The 17,000-nt window shown below is 42.6% G+C and overlaps 1 protein-coding gene across 1 annotated transcript in view; it reads right to left on the reverse strand.

Annotated features, from left to right (window-relative positions):
- LAMB4 (laminin subunit beta 4) overlaps nucleotides 1-17,000 on the reverse strand; it is a 92,895-nt gene that overhangs the window by 54,369 nt on the left and 21,526 nt on the right. Inside the window, exons 10-13 of the mRNA XM_076006528.1 lie at nucleotides 15,558-15,737; nucleotides 13,076-13,185; nucleotides 10,755-10,834; nucleotides 10,057-10,207 (exon numbers count right to left, since the gene is read on the reverse strand). Coding sequence (XP_075862643.1) covers nucleotides 10,057-10,207; nucleotides 10,755-10,834; nucleotides 13,076-13,185; nucleotides 15,558-15,737 — 521 coding nt within the window. The remainder of the gene's footprint in view (nucleotides 1-10,056; nucleotides 10,208-10,754; nucleotides 10,835-13,075; nucleotides 13,186-15,557; nucleotides 15,738-17,000) is intronic.

A 17,000-nucleotide genomic window follows, 5' to 3' on the forward strand; every position in this document is an offset into this window, starting at 1 on the left:
CATCTCCTTAAGGGCAGGAAGAGCTGAAGCCTAGGCAAAAGACTTAATTGTAAGAGTTGCAGAACTTCAGAGAAGGCCAAAGTATCAGCCTAGGTAAATTACCTATGCAAACATGCAGATTTCTTGGCCAGGCCCAGATTCTCTGATGTATTATCTCCAGGGTCAGGCCCTGGAATCTGCATCTTAAACTCCCCAGGTAATACTTATGCACGGTGAGATCTGAGGCCACAGGGATAAGGGGAGGTGTGTGGTGACTCATGCTCTGCTCTTCTCTTTCAGGTGAACCTCAGATTGAGGAGAGCTACTCCCAGCATAGAGTCAGAGAAGGCTCCATGGGGATGCGGTGTGGGAACAGAGGCTTCCTCACACAGAAGCAGTGGGAGACATGGGTTCATGCACATGAGGACCTTGAGCCTCAGGTTCTCCTCAGCACTCTTAGACTACAGATAGAACCCACTTGCTCGTAATGGAAAATAGAGCCACCATTGTACTTCCACCACATTGCAGACAATGTAGAAATCTCAAAGCATACAGGAAGCTTATAAGAAAATGCATGCCTTCCTCAAGATCTGCCTGTGCTACCCCACCTGACCACTGGCCCAATACTTAGGGTCAAGTCTCAGCATGTCAGAGTGGGAAAGTACTGGATCTTTGAAAGAGATTACAGCCAAAGGAGCTGCGGGATCTGGCCAACATGTACCACTAGCAACTGGGAGGGAATGGCTGAGTATGGATCCTGAGGAGAGTATGAAACTGAATAAGGGAGAGTTTGTATATTTGGGGCCACCTGTGCTATAGGATTTGGTAGCCGTGCAAAGGCCCTGGGAGATGAATCTAATATGTTACTTGAGTAACTATTGGAAGCTTGGCCACAGTCATGGCCCAGAAGAAATGAAGTTGAAATGCCAGAACTGCTGTAGCAGGTTGTAGAGAGGAGACAAGGCTCAAAGTAGTTGGGATGCTAGAATCGATTTCAGGTACAAGACCAGAAAACCCACCAGCTAACATGTTCCTGGTGGGGGAGGGGCTGGTAGACTCTATCCACCAAGACAGCAGGGATGAACTGGAGAAGACCAACAGTGTCACTGAGAAGCTGGGTATGACTATCCTCTGTGGACTAGTACAAGGTGTACTATATACTATTAAATATTACAAAACTGAGTTCCTTATTGTCAAGGTCACTGCAGGAGTCCAGGTTATCAAAGTCTGGGTAATAGTATTTAACTCTTGAAAGCAAGATGGCTATAATTGTTATGCTGGGCAGCAAGGCTGGCATGAGAGACAAGGGGGACTGACCCACAGGAATCTTCTTTGGAGATGGTTAATAGAACATGGTGTTCCTGGGAGCAAGATCGATGGTCAGTCAACAAAAGTATTGTTTAATGTATATAATCACAAGTGAGCAAGTATGAATCAGCAGAAGGCTGAGGTCAGCTGCACCATGGAAAGACATGATCTTTTGCCAAGTTTCTAGATTAGAGCCACTTCTTAGACAAGGGTTCTTCAACATCACAGCAAGTGTGATTCTCTTACTCATTCTCCAAAGAGATCTATGGTTATTTACTTGAGTAACTGTCTATTGAGGAAGGGGACAGACCCATGTCTTTCAGTGTTAGTGGATACAGGATCTGAGTTGATGCTAACAACCAGGTACCCAAAGTGCCCTCAGAGTGTCCCTTTTATGGTTTTTTTTTTTTTTTTTGAGACAGAGTCTCACTTTGTTGTCCAGGCTAGAGTGTTGTGGAGTCAGCCTAGCTCATAGCAACCTCAAACTCCTGGGCTCAAGCAATCCTTCTGCCTCAGCCTCCCAAGTATCTGGGACTACAGGCATGCACCACTGTACCCAGCTAATTTTTTATATATATTTTTAGTTGTCCAATTAATTTCTTTCTATTTATAGTAGAGACGGGGTCTCGCTCTTGCTCAGGCTGGTTTCGAACTCTTGACCTTTAGCGATCCTCCCGCCTCAGCCTTGGCCTCCCAGAGTGCTAGGATTACAGGCGTGAGCCACCGTGCCCGGCCAGAGCACCCCTTTTAGAATAGGGGCGTATGTGGGTCAGGGAATAAATGGAGTGCTGTCCCAGGTCCCTTTCATAGTGAGTTCATTGGATTTACAGAACCACCTATTGATAATTTCCTCGAATTCCTGAATATATAATTGGAATGGACCTGCTTTGTAGTTGACATTGGTTCTTTGACCTGTAGGGTAAGAGCTCTTATAGTAGGAAAAGCCAAGTCAAAGCCTATGACATGAGCCCCCACCCTTCCCACTGTCAAGCACAATAGTACGTAAGAAGCAATATTGCAACTCAGCACATCCTCAAAGTGCCATTCTCAAGACTTACAGGATAAAGAACTGGTAGTTCCCATCATATCCTCCTTGAACTCTCCAGTCTTTTCCCTGCAAAACTTGGTGGATCACTGGTAGATGGAAGTGAATTACCACAAATTTAACCAAATTGTAGCCCCACTTGCAACTGTTGTGATAGATGGAGTATCTTTACTAGAGGAGATTACTACAGCCTATAGTACATGCTGTACAAAAATGTGTTATTTTCCATACCTGTAAGGAAAAAAATAGCAACAGTTTGCATTTATTTGGGATGGGCAATATTGTGTGTTCACTGTCTTGTTCCAGGGCTATGTTAATGCTCCGACTCTCTATCACAACATAGCCTAAAAGGATCTGAACCATCCAGATATTCTACAAAATATCACACTAATCCCCTATGTTGAGGCTAGTGAAGTGGGTTCATTTGCCCAAGGTGGTGTTATGTGTTCTCCCACAGGGAGAATCAGCACTCTGTGGCCTTGGCTGGCACTACTTTGAGGGCTCTGAGTGTCTAATTCACAAAGGTAGGAAAACATAACATCTCCTCTGCACAAGGGATCCACTTTGTGTAGAAGAAGTTCAGCAAAGGTCATGTGATCTTGGGATCCACTGCCCCTACACAAACCATACCACCCAGAAGATGCTGGCCTGAGAGGGCAGTGGAATGGAGCCCCTTAAAGATGTAGCTGACACATCAGCTTCACTAGCTTGGCAATGGCACCCTATGAGATGGGGCAGCATTCTTCAGGATGCTATGTATTCCCTCAATCAAAGGCTGTTACGTGATGCTATATCCCAGTAGGTAGAACACATGAGTTTGGGAACCATGTAGGATTAGCCATGCCCACCATCACTCCCAGTGACCATGGGAATTTGGGTTTCTAGTCATTGTAACTTCAGGCTCTGTGGGTCTAGAGGTCTGGATTCTTGGATGGGGACAAAGAGTTCCACTAACCTTAAAGCCATGGCTGCTGTATGGTCACATGGGCTCCTCATGCCAGAAGACTAGCAATCACAGGAACCATAACTGATGGGGGGACTTGAGGAATATATATGGCACTAAGGGATCCACTGGGGCATCTCCCATACCTGTGGCCTGATAAGGGTATAGTAAGCAGGGGCTTCAAACTCTGAGGACTGAGGGGATGAGTCATCTCACCCAGAAGTGCTAGTCGAGAATAAGAAGAATCTAGAATGGATGGAGAGGTAGGAGGGAGACAATATCAATTGTAGCAGCTAGAGGCTATAGTTTGTCCTACTAATGTCCTTTTGTAAACTTCCCTGGGACTTCTGACCAATCAGAATCCTGGAGAAGCTGTGCCTGCATGTAGTGAATTTAATAGGAGGAGGAAATGCACAGGATCAGCAGCATGGCTGTGCAACCTGCATAGTTGCCCAGGGCCCCATACTCAAATGGGCTCTGTGCTTGGTTTAATGCCTTCAATGGCCCTTTTCCTGGTTTTTGAAGAGGAGCCCTGTAGGTGGGTCTGAGCATGCAAGGATGCAAGGAGTGAGCATTCGTAGATGCTGTTGGTCTGTAGCCGGGTCCCCATGCCTGGGCCAGGGCAACCATCTGCCACCTCCTGGGACTGTTGGCTGCTAAGTCCATGACTGCCACCTTCTCTTGAGATTTGCCCTTAATTGATGAGATCCACCTCGCCTGGAAGGTCATCCACATCTGCCTTGGCAGCCCAAACCAATGACTGGCTGATAAGGGAACACAGCAGGCCGGCCCTCGTACCCCGGTGGGGGGCAGCTCTGTGGTGTGATTTAAGCTTTGGAGCTTCCCTGGAGGATGAGGCCCAAAGCTAGACTCTATCCCAGCCCTCACCCTTTTCTCACCTTTCCTCATTTGCTAGCCTATTGCCCCATGCCACCATAGGTTTTCCTGATGCGCTCCCTCAGTAAAACACATGCGTTGGAGCTCTCTGAGCCTCTTCTGGTTTGGAGTGCTGCCCAATTAAAAAAAAAATAAAAAGGAAAAAAAACACGCACACCTGAATCACTGTTGTAATCTGCTTCGAGAAACTCAGCCTGAGGCAGTGTGTACACACTCACACATGTGCATGCACACACACACGTATGTAAAATTGAAAAAAAATTCACACAAAATATGACCTTATCATGTTTCCTTCTATTGTGCTAAACTGACCCACTGAATTGATTCCATGGCACTTACTGACTGGAATGACTCGCACTTTGAGTATTACTGCTCTACAGGACCCCTGAGACGGAAACAATGAATGATGTCCAGATGTCAGGGTAGGGAATGTTAGAGAAAGATAAATATGAACTGAATCTTAGGGATGAGTTGAAGTTTTCCAAATCAATAACACACAGGTGGAGGTTTCAGGCAAGAGTTAGGAGAGTGTGTAGTGTTAGAGCAGCGTTTCTCACAGTGCTGCCATGAACCACTTGTATCAGATCATCTTGGGGTGCTCAGCAAACATGCAGATTTCTCAGCCAGGCTCAGATTCGCTGATGTGGCATCTCCAGGCTCAGGCCCTGGGATCTACATTGTCAACAAACTCCCCAGGTGATGCTCGTGCTCAGTAAGACTTGAGGATCACTGATCTGTGCCACAGGGATAAGAGGAGGGCAATAGTGACCCATTCCCCAGTCTGCTCTCTTGGGTGGAGTTCAGCTTGAGTAGAGCTACCTCCAGCCTAGAAAGTCAGAAGCCTTCATGGGGACGTGGCGTGGAAACAGGGATGTGACGTGGGCACAGAAACAAGCCCTGATGATGGGTGTGTGTGGACCACGCAGCAGGAACTCTGACCCTCTCAGCTGGAGGATTCCTCCTTCACCTGAGGTCCATGCCACGTTATATGTGGCTCTTTTATGATACTTAACCCACCCTGGCATGCAGATGTTTGAGTCTAGGGCTCATTTCCTCCACAACAAGCTTAAGGGTCTAAGTGTTTCTGTTTTCATTCATTCAACCATTTCGCTCACTCGAGAAGTGCTCCTATGTGTAAAGGAGCTGTTTCAGGCGCTGAGTTTGGGAACAAGACAACCTGGTTTGCTTTCGCTCACTGCTCCAGCATAGCCTTTGTGCACATACACCAAGGAATGCTCAATAAGGATCTCAGTGTAACTGATAAATGAAGCAACAGACCAAAGAACAAACAGGCCTACCGCAGTCACACCTTTGAGTGAATAACAGTTGGATGGTCACAAGGTCTTCAGGACTCCTGGGGCTCCTGAAGCCATTGGAAGCCAGGCCCTGGGGAGGGGGCATCATTCTGGCACTGACACCAGCACTGACCAACCTCGAGTGCCTTGGGGTCCAAGGTGTGGCCATCAGCTTATCTTTTCTTCTCCAGTTAGTAGCAGGGCCATTCCCCAGCACTTTACCTCTCCTCACTAAAATGACTAGGAATTGTGAATGCGCAGTGCCTGACTCACCAACCCTGCAGAGCCCAGATTTCTAGAAATTTCCGTTTTGGAAAGAATTAAAGCTATTGAAGTTTTCCCCAGAGGCTCTAATTACTGTGAGCTGGTTCTTCCTCTCCCCCATTTCTATTCATGAGGATAATAAGAGCTTACTGTGAGCGCTCACACAGGCCAGGCGGGTTCTAAGTGCATTATTCAATCATGGCGTGTCACGGTGGCCGTTAGTAAACGGTTTACCTCACTCTGCTCGCTGGCATGTAGGCTTTGCTCCTGGTTTCTCTTCAGTATTATGTTTCCTCTGTCAATTATGAAATCATTTCCTTGTTGCTGGAAATACACATCACACTTAGGCCAAGCTGTTGCTAATATCTTAAAAAGAAAAGAAAAGACGGTTTAAATATAACCATCAAAAATATCAATTCCAGGTAATCATGATTTTCATTGGAAAGGCTCCAGAAGAAATAATGCAGACAATTTATAATTGTTTTTGTGTGTGTGTGTGTGTGTGTGTGGAAATAGGGAAATTTTTGGTGGTCCTAAGACTGCATGTTGGGTTTTCTTTTTAAAGATACTAGTAAAATCCTAAACTGGGAAAACATTCAATTCTTGCATACTGGTTTTGTGGTATTTAAAAAAGTATAAATGACATGTTTAAATGTTAGATGTCAAGAAGGAAGTTGAAGAAAATCAACAACAGACATGGCACAGAAATTCATAAAATTAGTAGACAGTGTAACTTTTTTATACTCTCTAGCCCCATTCTTATTGTTTGTAGATTAAGTTCACATGAGAGGTTATTTCAGGAGAGCCAAAGTCCACCGGTCAAACTAAAGGAGAGAGAAAGCACATTCATGCAACTCTGATTTCCTTAAAACACTGGTTTTTATGGGCTTTTCTTTTTTATCATCTCCTCAGTCACTCAGTTGGCAACCTAGTGAAAATCTCCAATTGTTTCGTTTCCCAGTTTTCACTGCATCCTGGATATTGGTGTCTCCCTGACCAATGGAAATATTGTTGGTTTTATAAAAAAGATGTTTAATTTTATAGGCACCCTAGTTGCTTGTCATGAGCTCGCAGCCTGGAGGTCAGCTGCAACCTGCTTCAGGAACCTGGTTTATTTCAGCATTTGCTATTCTGCCCCTCAGCCATGCTCTCTGCACAGCTTCCAGGCCCCTCTGTGCTGAGGACCCTTTGGATGGGCCATTCTAGGATTATGTCCCTGTGTCCTTCTCTTCCACCAGTTGTGTTCATCTTGTAACACAAAATTATAAACTATTTCACTGACATTATGTAGAAAATATATTTTATGGAATTGGTATTTATACTATACTAAATTCTATGCTATCTTAAATTCAATCAATATTAGCTTGCTGTGACTTTAAACCACATTTTCTCTACAGGTTATTCCTGTAAGAAAGGAAATCAGTGCTTCCCCAAATGCACAGGAATCACCTGGGGCTCTTGTTAAAATGCAGACCTGATTCAGTAGTCTAAGGGCAGGTGTGAGCTTCTAATGAGCTCCCATGTGATTCAATATTGCTGGTCAGCAGACTGCATTTTGAGTAGCAAAGGTATACACTGCCTTTGGAAGAGCCACTGAAAAGTTAATTGTAATTTTTCTTGGTTCTCCAATTAGAGTATTAAAACAATTATTCATAAGATGCAGTCTTAGGCTTACGTTCCTTTCTGTTTCCATCTGTAACCTTTCTCTTCTGTCTGCTATCACCTCACTTAGATCCTTACCTGTTCCCATCTAGACTATGGCAGATGGCTCTTCCCTCCCACCTGGGCTTCACTTCTGTTAGATTAAGTTTGCATGAACACTGAGAACAGTCTTCTTCACATCATTCCATTCTCTTGCTCAGAAAGCTTCAATGAGTTCTCATTGCCCAAAGAATAAAGTTTAGCCTCCTTAGTAGGAGAGTGTAATTTTGTTTTCCAATACTTCTTCCCTATTTAAACTCCCTGCTTTAACTGTGAATATACCTGCGTTGTTTCTCCTCTGAGCTGTTATTTTTAAGACTTTGGCTAGACTGTCTTCTCATCTATTTCACCAATTGAGATCCTATTGTTTTCAAGTCTCCGGCTACATTATTCTACCTTTGTGTTAAGCCCATTCATAAGGGATCACTCTTGGCTCTGAAATCCTAACACACTTACTGGCTCTCCTTGTCATATGGCACTGCCCCATCCTCTGCCATCTTGAACTATGTAAATGTACTGGCTATAGTGAAAACTCTCGGGACCAGGGACCCTAACTAACCCCTTGCTATACAGCCCTTAGCCTGGAACAAATAGGTAGACAACATTTTAATGGATTAAGGGTAAGAGTTTTGAAACTAGGTGCACCTGGGTTTTCTTGGCTCCTCCCCCACCCCCACCCCCACCCCACCATCCACCAGGTGTATGACTTTGGGCAAATTACTTAACCTTGCTAACGTTTTCTCTCCTCTGGAAATTAGGAATAATACTTAGGTTGTTTGGAGAGTTAAATGAGATACTATATATAAAAAGTGTGAATCACAGAGCATTAACTAAATGAAATAATACTACAGCAGCAGTGATAGCATAGAAAGCATACCAAAAATTGTTAAATCAATGTGCAAATAATTAAATGGTTCCTACATATTTTCTAATACAATTAAAGATAATGTCTTTAGCAGAGGAGGAAAATTATTCACAGTATTGCCTTTTAGTCATTCAATATCGATACCACCTTGAATTTCCTTTCGTTTGTCATAGGTAATACTTTCCAATCCTTTAGGAACATTTAATTTGCCCTTTAAAGCTATTCTGTATTCTTGATATTTTTCTTTAAGCCATGGAGGGAGTAATAAGGATTCAGGTCACGAGGGATGTGACCTGCTAACACATGAAACCAGCATTGTTACAGACACTCTACTCATAACCCCTGGTTCAGGGCTGTGTTAGCTTACTCAGTATTATCCTATTTAATTGATAACAGGATAAACATTCATTCAGTGTGTGGAGGGTGCTGCCCCACACAGCTATACTGAATACATGTTAAGTAACAGTTCTTCTATTTTAAAAAATTATGGGTTTTTTTGGTCTTATCTAAAAAATGGAACTAGTTATGGCCTAAGATATAACTACCAATATTCCTTTCCAAAAGTTATCTTTTCAGCCACCATCATAAAGATGCAATATTAAAGACCATGAAGAAGAATCCGGACATAGGATTGTTTCATTTTGATTCCACCCACTGCAAGTCCCTACATCTAAGTAGGACAGTGGAAGTCTCATGTTCTTGCCTCAATTTTAATCAGTAAAAGAGCGAATTCTAAGCCTCCTAAGGGTCATTTTTATTCCTCTCCACCAACAGTGTCCAGACAGCAAAGAGATTCCAGGAACAACTTGGTCACAAGAACCTGGAATGGGTTTCCCTGTTTTCTTTGTCTACCCAAATCCTATCTTTAGAATAGATTTTCCTATACTTTCTCTCCTTAAAGACCTTTACCTTGACTTACATTTCCTTTGCCATATTCCTGTTTGTGGCTGGAGTCACACTCTTGAGAACCTACCTTATATACCTTATTCATTCATTCATTAGCAAATATCTATAAAGCTCCTACTACGTGTCAGGCACACTGTGCTAGGCACTAGTGCAACAATGATGAATGCTATACACACCCCCCACTCTTTTATAGCTTATAGTGTTATGTAGGAGACAGAAAAGTAGATGTTCAATAAACACATTTTAGGGACAGGCACGGTGACTCATGCCTGTAATCTTAGCACTTTGGGAGGCCAAAATGGGAGGATCACTTCAGGCCAGGAGTTCAAGACCAGCTTGGGCAACATAGCAAGACCACCATCTCTATAAAAAATACAAACATTAGCTGGGCATGGTGAGCATGTACCTGTGGTCCCCAATAGTCAGAAGGGTGAGGTGGGAGGGTCAGTTGAAGCCCAAGAATTCTGGGCTGCAGTGAGCTAGGATCATAACACTGTACTCCAGCCTGGGCAGTACAGTGAGATCCTGTCTCTAAAATACAACATTTTATTTGTTTTATCTGATGGGTGCACTGAAAGGGCAAGAGTAAATTCTTTCATCACAATTTGATCCAATTCACAAATATGTGCCAGGCTCTGTGCTAGAACTGGGGTACAAAGAAACAAAACAGAATTTTCCCTCAAGTATTTATATAATCTGCAGTTGCAAGATACACCAAACTCTTCTGTGATCTGCATCTGTGGGCAAAAGCACTCTTTTCTAGGTATTTTAACCATGATCTTGAGTGTTGCTGTATGTATTTACTGAGGTGTCATCAAATGAAGTCTGCAGAGAGAGTAAATGAAACACGCACCAAAGGCGCAAGTCCTTGGAGTGGCGTGGCTTCCTCTGCCTCATAGAGATAGAAATTCAAAGGAGCGAAGAAGTACCCCGGGGCTGGTTCGGTGCAGCTGCGACCAACAATGTGTGGGCGGCATTCACACTGCCCATCCTTGGGTGAGCACCTGGAGAAAAAACAATCCATCACGAAAAAACATAGAGGGGGGTGAGTATAAAATGAGGGTGTGGGAGTACTTGGCTAATGCCCCCTGAGTTTGGACCAATTCTTGGAATTGACCGATCAATAGTCCTATGGGAGGATGTGGAGCAGCCATGGGCTCAATACTGGGCTTGACAACGAATCCAGGCAGCCACTTCTTTCCCCGGTGGGTCTTTGGTTCTGCTTTAAAAACTGAGAAAAGAAGACCATCAGGACCTTTCCTTACAGGATGGCAAAAAACTGGTGTTTTCGGCAGGTCAAGTCGCGTGTGTCCAGGGATCTATCCCAGCAGCTCCTGGGATACCCAGGCAGGAAGATTGTGTACCCCACCCTTGGAAATATCTGAAGTAAAAGAAATCAATGTGGTTGTGGTTAACACCTTGAGATCTTTGCTTATCATGGAATAAAATTCTTCATAGTCTGTGACTATGAGCATATTAGAATAAAATGTGCTTTTATGTGAAAATAAGGACTATTTCTATAGAATTTCATCATTCATATTACAGACTTACATGTTAGAATAAGCACCTCCAATGTCACAGTCACAGGGAGAACACCCATGGAGATGCTTTCCCAGGCCCCAGTATCCAACCTGCAGAGAAAAAAGGCTCAGTTGAATCTAGGTATAAAGATATTTGCTGCCCTGTGGTGTAATATTATAATCACTACAATGCAATTGCCATATAGCATGTAGCTAAACAACCTGAACAATCACAGAGCAGCCTTCCTTAACTACACACTCGGTTAATGATCTCTGTGGGCTCATCTCCCAGCTCCAGGACAGGCAAGGGGACAGACAGGTAAAGGGGACAATAAAGGGGACAGGCAGGTTTGTCCATGTATTGTAAGTGGAAATGCAATGGAGTCCACAGGATTCCTCTAACAACATCACTTTATGCTCAAGCTGGGTCACTAAAGTCCTTGCTGGAGAAGTTCTACCAGCCTATTTGCAAGTGCTTTAATAGAAGTGATAGGTACAAACGTGAGTAGTGATAAAAAAAAGAAAAAAAAAAAAAAAAAAAAAAAAAAAAAAAGAAGTGATAGGTTCCCTTACCAGAAAAATCTCTGGGGATTTTATGTACATAATTCTGAAGAGTTTAGAGGTAGAAAAATCAATGAAGCTGATTTGGAGATATGCGAATATCACCACTTAGTAGAGTCATTTGTTTGTAAGAGTCAGTTGTTTTGGCACAACATGAACCCATGTGAGAAAGTTAACTCTGTTGTTGAAGACTTTTTCATCATTGCAACATCTTGACCTTTATTCAATTTAAACAGCTGGTTAGATACAAACAACTATTTTTTGAGCCTGATACCATTTAGGGTAGAATGCTCAGAAACACACTTCCCCTTCAAATCTTAATTTAACATGCTCTGATAAAATTTAGATTTCAGTTAGCACAAGACTCCTGTTTGAAATGGTCTTGTTAAGAATCCATATCCTTTTGTTATCTTGGGAAAATTCTATGCTCGATTTTACTCAGAAAGATTTAAACATTAAACATTAAACAAAGGACTTTTGATATTTTTCCCAAAACCAAACTTCAGTTGGAAAAAAAAAAAAAAAGGGACATGAACTATTTCCTTCAGGATGGGGCTGTGAAAACTCCTTCCAGGCCAGGGTCTGCTATCCTGTCGGCCACCTCAGGCCAGACCCAGGGCAGCGTCAGATGCATGTGGGTTGGGAGCACCTCGTGGGTGCCTGTGCTTAGCTGGGATGGGCAGTTCCCCATGGGGTGGCCCCTGCTCAGCTATTTCCCTCCTGCTGCTAGTAAAATCGAGTCAGCATCGCACACATAACAGTTAACCAGCCAGTGAAAAAAGTCAGCCTGAGCCAAAGGTTTGTCTGGAATCTTCTGACTTGGTATCTTGGTTGATTCTGTGACCAACTATGCACCCTTCCTTGTGTGACACACTTATGGTCACAGAGATTGGTGTGGCCAACCTTCTTCTTTTATGTAAAATTATTTGATTCCCTGATATCTTCCATAGAGTCCCTTCTTCATGCATCCTTTCTTCCTTCTTTTCCTTACCTTCTCTGTCCCAACCTGTTTTTAGTAAAATGACTTAAAATATAAGCACAAAACTATGTCCTCATAGACATATGTTTCTTATTTATCAGCTATATTTCTTCAGCCACATCAAGGTCACTGTTCTTTTATTAGGTTAAGTTTTTTTGTTGTTTTTTCTCTTTCTAAAATGTCATGGTGGGCTGCCAAGATTGGAGAACAAAGAAAAGAATTGGGTTTGAGCTCCCCCATTGCATGACATATTTCTTTTGGAGTGAAATGGTTTCATTTTACTAATTTTAGAATATACATGCTCATGTGTTTAGTGAAGTCTGTGAAAAATCCAAGAGTTTATTTCCCACAGGAATCTGAAATACATTTAAACCTAAGTTGCTGTTTTTTTTTTTTTTTTTTTAAGAGCCCATCCAAAATATTTTTTAAGCAGGGAAAGGTAGGGGATTATGTGCAAGAGACGAAAGAAAGGCCCCATGGTCTGGTGTCCCCCAAAAGTAGGCAGATGAATACTCTTCTATTCTACTGCTTGGCACTTTCGGGAAAACAATGGATGAGCCCATTGACATCTGCGCCGGGGTTGGTTCAGTCCAAGTCAGTGCTGTGCTGGTAAATGTTTAATAGCCAGCTCTCTGCAGGGGTTGGGGAGAGGCTGATGTATAATGTTTGCCCATTTCTATAATTAAATACTCATACCACAGGGGTATTGAAATGCAACAGGACCAGGAAAGAGGTTAACAAGTCTCTTCTATGCAATGGCCATAGAAATCTGCATCACTTTATAAAAGGAAAACTACAAGGCAAATACATACAGGGCATTCATCGCAGCGTGGTCCGGTGACATATGAGTGGCACAAGCACTGGCCGGTGTCCACATCACAGGTCGAGAGTGGCAGACTCCCCAGGGGGTTACAGTTGCAGGCTGAAAGCACAGCATACACAGTTATTCTCATTCTTAATTCCTCCAGTCTTGTCAATTCCCCTAAGAGCTCATACCACACAAAAAGCATAGCCACAATAACACAGAACCGCCTGCCCTGCCAGGTTCATTGTCTGCCTGGCTGCATGATTATTGTGCTGCCTATAACCTTGTGCAGGAAATCCTGTGCCAGACACTGGATGGCAATTAGGAGGAGACAAGTAAGTAGGAAGTTGTGCAGGCTGGAGCACTGGCACAGTTATCCTGAGTGATGCTGACCAGGTTGTGTGACTCCGGGGCAAGAATTCGAGTGTCACAGCTATTATCGATGGCTCCTTTTCTGGCAGATGCATCTATCATTCCCTTTTCTCTTCTCTCTCTTACTACCTTGTTAACTTTTTCTCTTTATTCTCCCCCTCCCTTTTCTCCTTTGAGTCCTGCTTGCATTGTGAAATCTAAGAAGCTATGCTACCAGAGCAGGGTATACCCTTCCCCTGCAGGAAAACCAATGTTCATGGACACAGCTCAAATGTCCATCAACTGATGAGTGAACAAATGAAATGTGGTATATCTATGCAATGGAATATTATTCAGCAATAAAAAAATGAAGTACTGATAATAAGCTACCACGCGGACAAACCTTGAGAACATTACGTTAAGTGAAACAAGCCAGTCACAAAAGACCTCATAGGATTCTAGTTGTATGAAATGTCCATAATAGGCAAATCTACAGTGACAGAAAATAGAGTAGTGTTTGCCTAGGACTGGAAGAATGGGATATAGGGAGGTGGTGGCTAAAAGGGTATGGGGTTTCTTTTTTTATTTTTGAAAAAATTTACCATCTTAACCATTTTTGAGTATACAATTTTCAGTTGTGTTAAGTACATTCACATTGTGTGCAAGCAATCTCTGAAACTCTTTTCACCTTGCACAACTGAAACTGTGCTCATTAAACACTAACTCCCCAATCCTCTTCCCTCCAAGCTCCTGCAACCACCATTCTATTTTCTGTCTCTATGATTTTGACTACTCTAGGTACTTCAAATAAATGGAATTATATAACATTTGTCTTTTTGTGACTAGCTTCTTTCACTCAGCATAATGTCCTTCAGGGTCATCCATGTTGAAGCATGTGTCAGAATTTAAGACTAAATAATACTTCATTGTACGTATAGACCACATTTTGCGTATCTATCACATACCAATGGAGACTTGGTCATTGTGAATGCTGCTGGTGTGGATATGGGTGTACAAATCTCTCTTCAAAACCCTGCTTTCAGTTCTTTGGGGTTTACACTCAGAAGTGGGGTTTCTTTTTTGTGGTGAGAAAAATGTTCTAAAATTGATTGTGGTGATGATTACACAACTTTTAATCCCCTAAAAATCATTGAATTGTATACTTTAAAGGGTTAATTGTATGGTACATGAATTATGTCTCAACAGAGCTATTACAAACACACACAAAACAAAAATGTTATAGCCTGTTCTTGGAGGACATCAGGTTGGTCAGCAAACCAGAAAGGTGTGTGAAGTGTTGAAAGGTGTGATGGGAAATTGGTTTGACTATATAATTCATTCTCATGATATTTCATTTTGCCATCAAACCCAAGAACATTTTATTACAGAAAGATTCAGCCTGATGCTCTCTAAACATGCAAATAATCCACACTTCCTTACATCAGCAAACATATGGAGCATGATCCTGTGACCAAATGGAAACTATTTACCCAGATTCCCTGAGGAATCTGCAGCTCTATGAGGCCCCAGGCAGCTCTGAACTTCTGTGACCCTACAGACAAGGGTCTGATATTTGGCCTCAGAAAACTGCTGAGGTTTTTTTCTATATCCCCTCCACCCCTTACCTCCCTCCCCCCCCTTGCCTCTTTAACTTTTTTCTTTTCTTTGTCAGACACCATATGGACCAATACTAGGAGGAGTGTGAGAAGAAAGGGAAAAAGTAATTAAAAAAATAAAAAGACAAGAAACCACCATTTGATAATTGCCTAAGACGACATCCATCTTGCAGAAATGCATAATGTGATTTAATGAATTTGTATGTAGAGTCCCAGTGGGGGCCATTTTCCTAAAGGTTTCACAATTCGGCATTACATTTCTTGGCACTTTCCCCTGTGTTTGTTCCAGGGGGTAAAATGTGAACACTCCCTGCGGGTCATTTACGATAAGCTCAGCAAACCAAGAGGCAGAATTCTCCACTAAGTTCCTAAAATTTGCAGAAGTTATTGTATCACTTTTTAAAACCCAGAGGCTGGCAGGGGACTCTTCTGTATTTACAGTTACCCAATTCTAGGGCTGACAGAGTCAACCCCAAGTTCTAAAATGTATTGGGGTTGGTGGCCCAGCCCCTGTGGACTTACGCTGACAGCCCAGTGGGTCGGCGGCACTCAGGCCATAGTGGTTGGGCTTGCACTGGTCGCAGTTGGCGCCTTCCACGTTCTCCTTACACAGGCACTGGCCGGCCACAGATCCCACTGAAGGGTCAGAGTGGCTCACACAAATGCCACCAGATATGGTCCCATCAGGGTCACATTCACAAGCTGGGAACACAGACATGCATTGTCTCAGTTAGTTGCAAATCGTGGGAAGCTGAAATATAAGCATAGCATTTTACCCACACTATAACTTTCTTTGTTTAAATAAATGTGTTTAAATAATTAGACCAACAGGCAAGGGCTGTTTGAAAATGTATCCCAGATCTCTGGCCTTGGAAAATGTTGAATAATTCCACACATATGTATCTTTAAAAACTTTCAAATGATTCAAAAGTCAGAGGACAGGAGGAAGACTGCTATTATGAAAATTGGATGTTAGAAATAGAATGATTCCTTTGGGGATGATGAAATGTTTTGGAACTAGGTCGATGTGGTGGTTGGTTGCATGACACTGTGCCAGTGAATTGTTGTTCATTTAAAAATGGTTAATTTTTATATGAATTTCACATAAAAAATAGATTGAACAAAAGAAAAAGACTCTAAAGGTGAAAATAAGGCCATGAATCAAGAGTGGGATGTTGTAATGACATCTCTACATCATTATAAGGGACATGAGAAAGAGAAATCACATAAAATGTCTCCCAAAGCTCTGAAACATAGCTAAAAGGGAAGTCTTCCTTCTCTACCCTAGAAAAACATGTCACCAGGAAAAGTGACATTCTTTTTGATCCTTCCTGGAAGGAACACCTGTAAGAAAGAAAGGGAGGGAACAGTAAGAGGTATTCATATTTTTGTTCTTTTTTTGGAAATCTGCTGGTGGGATAAAAGCTTGGGTGAAGAGATTCTGAAAAATGAAATAAACAGGCACCTGTAGTGGAGGGGGGGCAGCAAAAGTAGCAACCCCCTCCTTTTTTTTTTAAAAGTTGAAATTTGACACCTCAAGGAAGGCATGTCATATGAAAAAGAATGCTGACAGTATGACTAATTCCAGAGAGTAGGACAAGGACTAGAGTGTAGAAATTACAAAACATAGCACTTGATTGAGGATGAGGAAGAACTCTAACAGTGAGGGCTGCCCAATATGGCAGTGGACCCCTCATCGTTGGAGGTATCCATGCTGAAATGGCACCTGCGGCTTTGGCATAGAGGACAAGTGTGCTGGTGGGCATTAGATGGCCACCAAGGTCTCTTATACCTTTGTGGTACTGTGCTTCCAAGGAATTCTACTTTTAAGAAATGCAATAAACATAAAAAATTAATATTGATTTTAAGGGACAATCATGTTCACATTTATACACGTTTGCTTTGGATTACTAAAAACAAAACTCTCAAGTCTAAAACTATGTCAACGTAACAGCCATTTAGGTT

Source organism: Microcebus murinus, chromosome 9 (assembly GCF_040939455.1).
Source record: "Microcebus murinus isolate Inina chromosome 9, M.murinus_Inina_mat1.0, whole genome shotgun sequence".
NCBI classification, from domain to species: domain Eukaryota; kingdom Metazoa; phylum Chordata; class Mammalia; order Primates; family Cheirogaleidae; genus Microcebus; species Microcebus murinus.